General features: G+C 41.8%; 1 protein-coding gene across 17 annotated transcripts in view; it reads left to right on the top strand.

Annotated features, from left to right (window-relative positions):
• Positions 1 to 12,042, top strand: part of LOC114454641 (CLIP-associating protein 1-like) — a 128,393-nt gene that overhangs the window by 108,137 nt on the left and 8,214 nt on the right. For all 17 annotated transcript variants that reach the window (XR_003672569.1, XM_028435230.1, XM_028435237.1 and 14 more), the window contains 4 exons: positions 12 to 14; positions 410 to 573; positions 645 to 723; positions 5,323 to 5,466. Coding sequence is in view for 16 of the 17 variants with exons in the window: in XM_028435230.1 (XP_028291031.1) it covers positions 12 to 14; positions 410 to 573; positions 645 to 723; positions 5,323 to 5,466 (390 nt within the window). In the remaining variant the exon portion in view is untranslated. The remainder of the gene's footprint in view (positions 1 to 11; positions 15 to 409; positions 574 to 644; positions 724 to 5,322; positions 5,467 to 12,042) is intronic.

The raw sequence follows: 12,042 nt of genomic DNA, 5'->3' as shown, positions 1-12,042 counted from the left end.
TGAAACAACAGAGAGTAAGTATGACCTTCTACATCTATTAGAGCTGGGACTGTACACTGACCTCACAATACAAACACAATATCAATAATATATAATTGAAAAGGACACATTAAAAAAATTAGTCTATGCAAATATTATTTATTTATTTATTATTTCATTCATTTATTTATCTAATATTGTTATTTATGAAATTAAAATATATTTGTTTTACTTCAAACTGTATGAGCTTCAAACTGAAGATGAATAAAATGTTTCTTTTTAAAGTGTACAAATCATCATCATCATCATCATCATCATCATCAGACCCTTTAAAACCATCCACACACACTTCCTGTTTACAGTCTATATTAGAATAAGAACAACAGCTGAGATGATTTGTGTGATGTTCTGAACCTTGCTCTCCATCCAGGTGTTCAGCATGTTCCTGGAGACCCTGGTGGACTTCATCACGGTCCACAGGGAGGACCTCCAGGACTGGCTCTTTGTTCTGCTGACTCAGCTACTAAAGAAGATGGGAGCGGACCTGCTGGGCTCAGTGCAGGCCAAGGTCCAGAAGGCCCTGGACGTCACCAGGTCCACATCCACTTCCTGTTGTTGATCACACTGATGTTTCTCTAGTTTAAACTCTGTCTTTCTCACTTTAGGGAGTCATTTCCATTCGACCAACAGTTCAACATCTTAATGAGGTTCATTGTGGATCAGACGCAGACCCCCAACCTCAAGGTGAGAAGCAGAACCGATGGATGGATGATGGATGGATGGATGATGGATGGATGATATCATGTCAGTAAGAGCTCTGAAACAGAATAACTAATAAATAATATACATCATTTAATTAGTTTCTCATCTATTTCAGTTACTTTGTTAGGCTTCCTAATCATGAATATATTGGTATTAATATTTACTAGTACAGTATGAAGTACAGTATGAAGTACAGTATGAAGTACAGTATGAAGTACAGTATGTATAGAGGTTCAGTAGCTTTGTCATGACTGGTTAAATGAGGTTGTGTTTGAAGGTGGACGTGCAAAAACCTTCATGCAACAGGATGATATTTGAAAGTGACTTTTTGTAAATCCTGAATTTGTTGGTTTGCAAATTCCAGGCTAGTCTTCATTTCCTGAAAGTCCTGGTGCAGTAAGTCGACCACACCCCTTTTTAGGACCTCAGTGTGAGACTCTGCCTCCAGATCTGACGTATCCGTAGATTAATCGTTTTTTCGACGTTTAGCAGACTTACCTGATGTGCTCGCGGCTTTAGGTCCATCACGTACTCGGCGTAGAGTGGAGGAACTCTTCGAGGTCCTCCACTCTGGCTGGTGAGAGGGTGCGTGGTCGGCTCTCGTTGGTGGCGTGGATTCAACTGTATGAAGTGTTAATATGTAGTAGTAGTTTATTTATAAAGTGCTTTTTGCAGATAAAATCACAAAGTGCTGTACAGAGTTGTAGTAAATTTACAAGTGCAACACAATAGAATAATAAAACAAGAGTGAATATCATAAGAACAGCAACATTAAAGGATAAATAAAAATTAAAATCCTATTTATAGTTTATTCTAAACTTCACTAGAACCAGTGCAGAGTAGAAAGAATGGTGGTAATGTGGGATGTTCTAGAAGCACCAGTTAAAAGTCTGACAGCAGCGTCTGTACGATCTGGAGTCTGTTTAGGGTCGACTTATTAAAACATTAAAATTACAATAGTTAATGTGTGATGATATAAATGTGTGTATGACCAGTTCTAGATCTGATTTTAATAATAAATGTCTGACTTTAGAGATATTTGTCAGATGATAAAACAGTTTTTAGTCAGTAGATGACAGTGACCCTCCAAAGACATGAACTGATCAAACACAAGGTTTTAACAGATGAGCCCAGATCACCAAGAGACTTTTAATCACATGATCAGAGTTTATGTTTAATTTATCTGGAGATCATTTGATGACAACCAGTTTTTGATACAGGATATACAGTCTAAGAACTCTGATAAAAAGTGAAACGCTGAGTCATTAAAGGAACAGTACAACTGGATATCATCAGCATAAAAATGATAAGATAATTTTTAAAACCATGGATCAACGACCAAGAGGCATCAGATACAATAAAAACTAAACAGGAACCAGAACAGAGCCCTGGGCTACTCCACATGACAGGTTGGACATATTAGACATTACATCATTATTAGTAACATTAAAGGTTCTTCTATTAATATAAGATGTAAACCATTGGAGAACAGTACCAGAAAACCATCTCAGATGTAAGTGGATCAACCAGTATACTATGATCTACTGTATCAAAGGCAGCATCAGATCAAGTCAAACTAAAACTGTGTAACGACCAGAGTCAGTGACATCATCACGTCACTAGAAACTTTCAGAAGATCATTTTCAGTGGATTGATCTAAAACCAGATTAATATTTATCATAAATATCATGCTGTTCCATGTATGAGGTTGGCTGCTTAGCAACCATTTTCTCCATGATTTTAGACATGAAGGGAAGCTTAGATATGGGTCAGTAGTTTATAGGCTCCCCTGGATCAAGATTGGGTTTTTTAAGAATGGGGTTTATTATCACATGTTTAAAGAAGCTGGAGACAGAGACAGATAAAAGTGAGAGGTTTATTAATTTTACCACCAAAGGACCAACAACATCAAAAACGTTTAAAAGCTGTGAAGTAGGAACAATGTCTCCAGAGCTCCATGAGGGTTTGATCTTTCTACTAAAACCTGAACATCCTGTAGGCTGACAGGAGTGAAGGAGGACCATGAGCTCACAGGGGCTACTGTAGTGCACAAGCTAACCAAGGGAGGAGTGATGCTAGCCCTGATGTCTTGTACTTTGTTTACAAAGAAATTTAAAAAATGGTTACAGTCCTCCTGTGTGTGTACAGACACATGGGACGGTGACGGTGCAACAAGATTTTCAATAGTATTGAACAAAACCTTGGGGTTTCTCTTATTTTGCAAAGCAAGATTAGTGAAATAAGCAGAGCGGGCATGCTTTATTAATTCATTTAGCTCCATTATCTTTTCTTTTAAATAGAGTCTGTGCACCTCTAGTTTAGTGGTTTTCTACAACCGTTCCACTTTCCAGCAGCTTCTCCTAAAGCTAAAAATAGCTTCATTCATCCACGGACAAGGTTTCTTATTAGAGCCTGGAGTATTTTTAGCTGGTGCTACTGTGTCCAAAACAGACAAACAATGGCTATTAAAGTTTGTCATAAAAGTGTCAACATCATCACAACTAGCAAATGTAGTTGGATCGAAAGAGGCAGAAAATCCACTGATTGCTGCTTCATTAAGAATGAGTCTCTGCTTTTTCACATTAGAAGTAGTCTGTACCAGTGTGATTGACAGATTAAATATGATACAGCAATGGTCGCTTATTTGTAAGTCTTCAATACCCAGATGGTCAATCATTAAACCAAAAGAAAAGACCAAATCTAAAGTATGACCTTTAGTGTGTGTTGGACCTGACACATGTTGCACAAAGTGAAAAGAGTCCATTAGAGACATCAGCTCAGCTGCCATAGGACAGGAGGAATTATCAACATGTAGATTAAAATCACCAAGGATTAATACACAGTTTAACAATAGATGACATAAACTCAGAGAATTCATCTAGGAATAGATAGGAATAGTCATTTTCCCGTTGCCATGTCTCCGTAATGAACATCAGATCCAATCCTTGGGACATAAAAAGGTCCTTCAGGAGGTGAGATTTGTTGGCTAGTGATCTAGCGTTCTGCAAGCCGAGGCGTAGAGTCACTTCCTCGTCGGCCTGTGTAGAGCTGCGGCGCCGCGGACGAAGCCACCCGTGATCCACACCCCGAAGCCGGGGACGGCGTCTGTGGAGCGGCGCTTCGAGTGGCAGGTGACGCAAGCCGGAGACCAGACGCACTGGAGCCACGGACTGAATCCACCGTAATCCATATGTTAACTGGCGTCCAGGATCAGTCCCAGGGTTTGACCTCCAGAACGTTTTTATCCTCAACAGGACTCCACCACGTTTACCCCGTTTTTTAGCACGCTTCCTCCGGAGGACAGGTGAGCGCAGCAGGAAGTCAGGTACTGACGCCAAGTGAGGAGGAAGTCTGGATGTTTGATCCTTAGAGTTGAAGCCCAGACGTACCTCATGTGAACGATTAAGATCAATAAGTGCCTGACGGTCGTAAACTATCAGCTCAGTGATGTTTTGGCACAGAAAACCGATCAGTGCGGCTACAAACAAAAGTTCCAGCAGAGCGGGCAGACGGCAGCCGGTACATGTTGGCGCCATCTTGAATATGTGCAAGTAAACAGAGTTGGTAAACTAGTCAAGGCAACGGGCGGCCATGTTGAGTTTTCACAGACTGTCACGTGACTCTCAGAACATCTCACATGACTTACCTCTCTCTCCTTCTCCCCTAATAATAATAGAGGGTTAGTATTAGTGAGGGTCATTTCAATGGCGTGCAGACTCGTTCTTATTCCTCTGCCTGCCCGTGAGGCGGTGTGTGTGCCCCGCCGCCCCGCACCGTGGTGCCAAGAGGGACTTCTCCCCGAGAAGGTCCGCCTGACCCTGTGGTCCTCCGCACGGGCCTGTGGTCCACAGGCAGGCGGCTTCCTCCCTCCTCCAGCTCCACACCACAGGGTGGCCGTGAAGCACCATTCCTCCAGCCCCCCTGTCTCAGCTCTGCTACCCAGACACAGAGCCTGTGCCTGGGCCGGGCATCAGTTCTCACTTTACAGTGATGATGTCATCAGTCCCAGCTCTCCAGTGATTGGCTGTGGCGCACACGTGACTGTGGTGGCTCCGCTCCCGGTGAACAATTTCATTAAATAATTTATGATTGTATCATTACAGTCCAAACAAATCCCACGTTGCACACCTTTGAACCAAGCAGCAGCCATGTTGAAAGTCTCAGGTCATTCTGAGCCTGATTGGCAGAGATAATAATAATAATAATAATAATATTACATCAATTTTATATAGTACTGTTTTTGGACACTCAAAGACGCTTTACAGAATCCAGGGAGTATTCTTTTACTCCATACTTAGATATTTGAGGAACAGACAGACAGACTGACAGACAGACACACAGACAGACAGACAGACAGACAGACAGACAGACAGACAGACAGAGATTCCTTGCTTTATGGACAGATGGTATGGGCATCTGAACCTTTGTTTATGTCACTTTACCATAGATTTGTATTTAGTCAATTATCTGAACTTTACAATTCAATTACAATTACAACAGCAACAGATTGTAATTGACCCCAACCCTGTTAGAGTAGATTCCGTTACTACTGACCTGGTCTAATGGATCCAACCTCTTCAGGTGAAAGTGGCCATTCTGAAGTACATTGAGGCCCTGGCCCGACAGATGGACCCCACAGACTTCGTTAACTCCAGCGAGACCCGCCTGGCAGTGTCACGCATTATCACATGGACCACAGAACCCAAGAGTTCAGACGTTCGTAAGGTACGTGAATCTTTTGACTTTTATTCAACGTTTATTGGCTTTGATCAAACTTTAAATGTCCTGATGATAAAAGTGTCTCTAAGGAGCTCAGATGTTGTTGTTGGTCCAGATCAGAATCAGAATTCTTTTATTAAACTGCTTATGTTACAGCCACAAAAAAAAACATAAATAAAAGAATGAAAACGTTAACAAATAAAATAAAATAATTTTATTTTATAACAATAAATAAGTGTATAATTAAGAAAAAGACTGTTAAACATAGGGATCAGAAACACACATTACAGTAGTAGAAAATTAAGTAGGATAAATATTATAATATTAATAATAATAAAGTAATAATAATTATTATTATTATACCAATTCTATAACAATATGATTCAGATATTTACAACAATCAAACTGTGAGGTTAGTGATTAATTATACAGTTTGATCTCCACAGACAGGAAGGATTTCCTGTGATGTTCTGTGGAGCACCGTGGTTGGATCAGCCTGGTGCTGAAGGTTCTAAAGGTTCTGAAGGTGCTGAAGGTTCTTCTGTGACTGACCAGCACATCATAGAGTGGGTGGGACTCATTGACCAAGATGGTCTCCACCTTAGACAGGCTCCTCCTCTCTGAGAGTCCAGTTTAATCCACAACGTCACTGACCTTGTGGATGAGTCTGTAGAGTCTGTAGGTGTCTGTGACCCTCAGTCTGTTCCTCCAGCAAACAACAGCGTAGATGATCACACTCACCATCACTGACTCATAAAACATCTTCAACATTTTCCTGCAGATGTTGAAGGACCTCAGCTTTGGTCCTTCCTGTAGAGGGAGTCAGTGTTCCTCCCCCAGTCCAGTTTATTATCAATCACCACTCCCAGGTATTTGTTCTCCTCCACAATGTCCACACTGACCTCCTGGATGGAGACAGGTCTGACTGACCTCCTGGTTCTCCTCAGGTCCACAATCAGCTCCTTGGTCTTTGTCACATTGAGCTGTAGATGGTTCAGCTCACTCCATGTGACAAAGCTGTCCACAGCAGCCCTGTAGTCCACCTCATCCCCCTCCCTGATACATCCAACCACTGCAGAGTCATCAGAGAACTTCTGGAGATGACAGGTGTCAGTGCAGTAGCTGAAGTCCATGGTGTAGGTGGTGAAGAGGAAGGAGAGAGGACAGTCCCTTGAGGGGCCACGCCCCAGTGTTGCTGACCACTATATCAGACACACAGTGTCTCAGACATACATACTGTGGTCTGCCAGTTAAGTAGTCCACAATCCAGGACACAATGGAGGAGTCCACCTGCATCTCTGTCAAAGAACATGACTCTCACAGGGCTCACCACCACGTCCAGGTGAGAGGAGAGTTTCACCAGTTGTCTTTTCACCTGGTCAGCTGTGATGTTTATTGTGGAGAGAGCAGGCAGTGTGTGGGGGGGGGGGGTCAGTACAGTCTAAAGGTGTGTGGGTGTTCAGGGAGCCAGAGGAGGAGATGAGATAATGGTTCACACAGAGGTGTGAAAGGTTAAGAGGAGGAGGATGATTGTGTTTGAGTGCAGACAGCAGAGGTGTGACTAGGGGTGACAGTAGGGGGTCCAGTAGACAGTATCAAATCTGTTGAAGAACAGATTTAGTTTGTTGGTCTGGTCCACACCACGGTCCAACCTTCTGATGGTGGTTGACTTAAAGCCAGTGATGGTCCTCATCCCTTTCCAGATCTCTCTGGTGTTATTTTGCTGAAGCTTTATCTCCAGCTTTCTGCCATACTCCACCTTAGCCTCTCTGATTGTCCCTTTAAACCCCCCGTATTTATCTCACCTCCTCCCTATCACCATCTCTGAAAGTCCTCTTCTTATTGTTCAGGATGGCTTTGATGTCCTCTGTTACCCAGGGCTTATTGTTAGGGGAACATTTCACAGTCTGGGACAGTGGTGTCCACACAGAAGTTCATATCATTTGTGATGCATTCTGTGAGGTTATCAATATCTTGTCCATGTGGCTCACAGAGTACATCCCAGTTTGTAGCCTCACAACATCCTCTCAGCGTCTCAAACACCTCCTCTGACCATCTCCTCACTGTCCTCGTGGTCGTAGGCTGGCGTATCACCAGGAGCAGATACCAGGGGCTGAGATGAATGAGGTTATGGTCTGACCGACCCAGCGGGGGGGGAGGGGAGGAGCCATATGAATCAGTAACATTAGCATACAGCAGGTCTAATGTCTTCTCCTCTGTGGTAGGACAGGTCACATATTTAGTGAAACCAAAGTCTTGTTGAGATGAACGTGATCTCCTGAGATGGTGATGAATGGGTGTAACCAGGCTATGGCTGAGTGAATGATGTCACAGGATGATGTTGGGTTAGCAGCAGGAGGAACGTAAACAATCACCATTAAAACATGAGAAAACTCACGTGGCAGATAATATGGGCGGAGCCCAACAGCAAACAGTTCAATGTCCAGGCAACAGATGTGCTCTTTGATGGTGATGTGTGCTGTTTTTACACCACCAGTTGTTTACAAAAACAGCAAGACCCCGCCTTTTGTTCTTGCAGCTTCCGGTCACTTCCTGTCCGCCCGAACAGTCTGAAAGCCCTCGATGGAAACGTTGTCATCAGGAATATCCTGGTGCAGCCATGACTCCATAAAACATATTAAACTGTACTCCTGATGTTCCCTCTGACTCTGGACTAGTGCCGTTAGCTCCTCCATCTTGTTTGTCAGTGACCTCACGTTGCCCATGGTAACCGAGGAGATTCTCAGTTTAAAAGGTTTTTTGTCCATAAGCTGTTTCAACCTGGCTTTGTTAGTTGTCTTTTACCTCCTCTGCAGCCTCTATGAGTCCTTCTCCAGATGTTTGAGGATATTCTCTGATCTGGTCTACGTACCAGCCTCATCAGCTGATCTCTGGTGTAAACAATGTGAGCTCGGTAGAGTCCGCTGGAGGAAAGTAGCGCGTTCATCATCAATCAAAAACTATTAAAGTGTAGGTAAGCAAATCAATATAAGGAAGTAACTGAAGAAAAATGAGTTAAAACAAGTTAAAGGTTGAAAAAGTATGAAAAAAGCAGGAGCGGCTGTAACAGGCAGCATGTACGGTAAGGTATGTACACTGTATATCAGGGGTCACCAACGCGGTGCCCGCGGGTAAGGACCAGATGAGTCGCCCGCTGGTCTGTTCTAAAAATAGCTCAAATAGCAGCACTTACCAGTGAGCTTTTATATTGTGGCGATCGATGCGGAGGCACGAGACACTGACTACTTATTACTTTTCACACACACCCAAACCTGCAGGTGGTGCTATTTTTAATTAAGCTTCTATACATGCACAGTGTGCAGAGTCACTGCTGCGCACACAGACCTGACACACGGTGCAAACACAACGCACCTTCTTCATTACATAACATGAAGACACAACTTATATTTAACAGCCACTTCAGAACATGGCTAAACAAAGTGCACAATTCCACTCTAAAGTGCTAAAACAGAACACCATTGTGCACTCCCACAATCCTTTGCAGACGGCTTCCCCTCCATGGCTGCCACAATATATATAGATTTATTTATTTAGCTATTCTTGTTTAAATCACACTTACATGTAACTTAGAAATGACAATACATATATATAAACACTTAAAATGTAAAGTGTTTTTTGTGTTTAATACATACTTGCCAACCCTCCCGATTTTCTCCTGATTTCTGCCCGACATTGTCCGGGCGGACCATCCTTCACTGAGCGTCGTTTCCAGCTGGACAATAATATAATTAATTAATTAATTAATTATATTATTGTAATAATAATATTGTTGTAATAATAATGACGATTACACCGCATAAGAAGAGGTGTAATCGGTATAGGCTATGTTTAATTTTCCTTTTGTTGATTATTTTATTTCAAGCATACATTGCATAGATTGATGGATAATTTATGCAATGTATGCCTTTTTTGTTTAATTTTATGTTATTTATTTTATTTATTCTACTACTACCACCATTTACCATTTGCACGGGTACTGTAGAATTTGTTCTTTACTTTATGTGTTTTTCAAATAAAAGAACACTGTGAAATTGAATTATTTCATTTTCTCTTTTTTTTTCTCCCTAATTATTATTTAAGTGTGTATCAAACTGGTAGCCCTTCGCATTAATCAGTACCCAAGAAGTAGCTCTTGGTTTCAAAAAGGTTGGTGACCCCTGCTGTATATGATGTAAACATTGATAACTGGGGGGTCGATGACCTCTGTGGACTTTATGGCTTTAAGCAGCACACAATCATCTACACACGTGTATAAAATTGTGTGTGTGGTTATTGACCACAGCAAACTGTAAAGCATGGTGGTGGTAGCATAATGACTTGAGGCTTCTTTCAGAGTGTTTTATTTTGAAAGGATGACTTTAAAGCCCCCTCTACTCTGTGACCCAGAACCTTCATGGGGATCAGCTCAGCTCTGCAGAGGTCAACCAAGAACAGAAGTGTAAGCAGGTAGCCCCGCCCCCAGCACGCACTGCCCTGCACACCCGGTGTTAACCATCAACCTTTAAGGCAGTGGAACTAGAGTGTGACACGTGTGTGTGTGTGTGTGTGTGTCTGTGTGTGTAACAAAATAAACTGACCAAACAACAGAAAACACTGGTTAGCAAAGCTTTCCCAGGCTGTGGACATCAGTGATGTTTCCCTCCTGTTTGCTTATGTCTAATCTCATTAATCTGATTAATCTATATACAGTAAGTGTTTGTTTCCTGCATGTTCACAGTGCATCTATTAGACACACCCACACGTCACGTGGGGCTGAAAGTCCGTGGATGTAGTTCCACCTGGAACAGTCCTCACATCTATATATATATATATATAGAGAGAGAGAGAGAGAGAGAGAGAGAGAGAGAGAGAGAGAGAGAGAGAGAGAGAGAGAGAGAGAGAGCCAACCTCCAGTGGCTTCATTTAAAGGATTTTCAATATTCACGAGTGGTGAAATAATCCAGTTGAAGTAAAAATGAAGTCACATATAAAAATATATAAGCGGCTACTTTTTTCTCACGCTTTGAACCTTAAACAATAACGTGGCTAAATTGTGGATTTTTCCCATTTTTTTATGCTTCATGCCGTCACAAAATGAAGCTCAGTCACATTAGAAAAGGTGGAACTATGACATTGTTAACATTACATTTTGTCATGATGCACACTACATCGTCATAGCAACGACACAGATAAACGTCAGAGAGAGAGAGAGCCAGCTACAGCTACAGCTACAGTGTGGATACAGTAAAAGTCAGACAGTTTATAATAATAACATAACAGCATAAAGTCACCACGTTGGATTTGTTCAGAAGTGATCACGTCCGTATTCTGACTCAGAGTGTGAGTCGCTGTGATCGCTCTGTGGTAGTTCACGGTAAGAGCAGATGAAGTGGTTTATCAGTGGTTACAGTAAAAAGCTGTAAATGTACTGATATGTAGACGTGGAGCAGTGAAGAGGAGACTTCATGTAATAAAGGAAACTGATCAGTTAAAACACGGACATTTCCCAGCAACCTAACATGACTACAGCAGCCCGCCTACCCGCCCATTCTGATTGGCCGAGTTGTCTGACGGGCACCCTCGTTAGCCAATAGGGTGTGGCCTATATTAGGCTGCAGCATTTGTGTGAATTTTTCTTTAAAAATTGCTAAATTATTGTAATGCGGCTAATAAAACAGTGTAATTTATAGCCTGGAAATTACAGTAGTTTTATATCTCAATAAAGAGCAACCTTTATACTGTAAATTAAAACAGATGAGGTTATTTTCTAACATTCCCACATGCAGTTATGGGCCAATGAAAATAGTTAAAAAAAGTACATGTTCATATTTTCAGAGCACACACACACACACACACACACACACACACACACACACACACACGCACGCACGCACGCACGCACACACACACACACACACACACACCTCACTAAATGCCCATATCTCATAAAGTATTGATCAGATCAAACTAAACATTTACAGAGTGAATATTGAATAATCACTGAACAATTGGTAAAAAACTTCTGTATTTTGAGGCTGAAGTGCGTGGGATGACCTGATGTGATCGTTTCCAAGGCCTGTTGTTATCATAACTTTAAAAAATGAATTGAACTTAATCCTCCAGTTACTGATATTTAATAAAGAGTGTCTAAAGATCTGATACATCCACAGGAATAGTTCTTATTGTTCTCAGTCACATCTACTTTAACCCACAGCCTGTCACAGCTGTGCAGTCTTTATATATAATATAATAAATATAATTGAACACATAACTACAGCTGTGTCCAATCAGCTGGACCAACACGTCCTCCATAGAACGTCTTCTTCCTGCGTCTGTAATCACACAAAGGATGATCAGTCTGCACCTGTTCACCTGTATAACCTGTTCACCTGTATAACCTGTTCACCTGTATAACCTGTTCACCTGTATAACCTGTTCACCTGTATAACCTGTTCACCTGTATAACCTGTTCACCTGTATAACCTGTTCACCTGTATAACCTGTTCACCTGTATAACCTGTTCACCTGTATAACCTGTTGTCTTTAAATGAAAGTATAAAATGGTTCCTGGTACTTCTAACT

This window comes from Gouania willdenowi, chromosome 21 (genome assembly GCF_900634775.1).
Source record: "Gouania willdenowi chromosome 21, fGouWil2.1, whole genome shotgun sequence".
NCBI lineage: Eukaryota > Metazoa > Chordata > Actinopteri > Blenniiformes > Gobiesocidae > Gouania > Gouania willdenowi.
The sequence above is the reverse complement of the archived record's forward strand: the minus strand, read 5'-3'. Positions and strand labels throughout refer to the sequence as shown.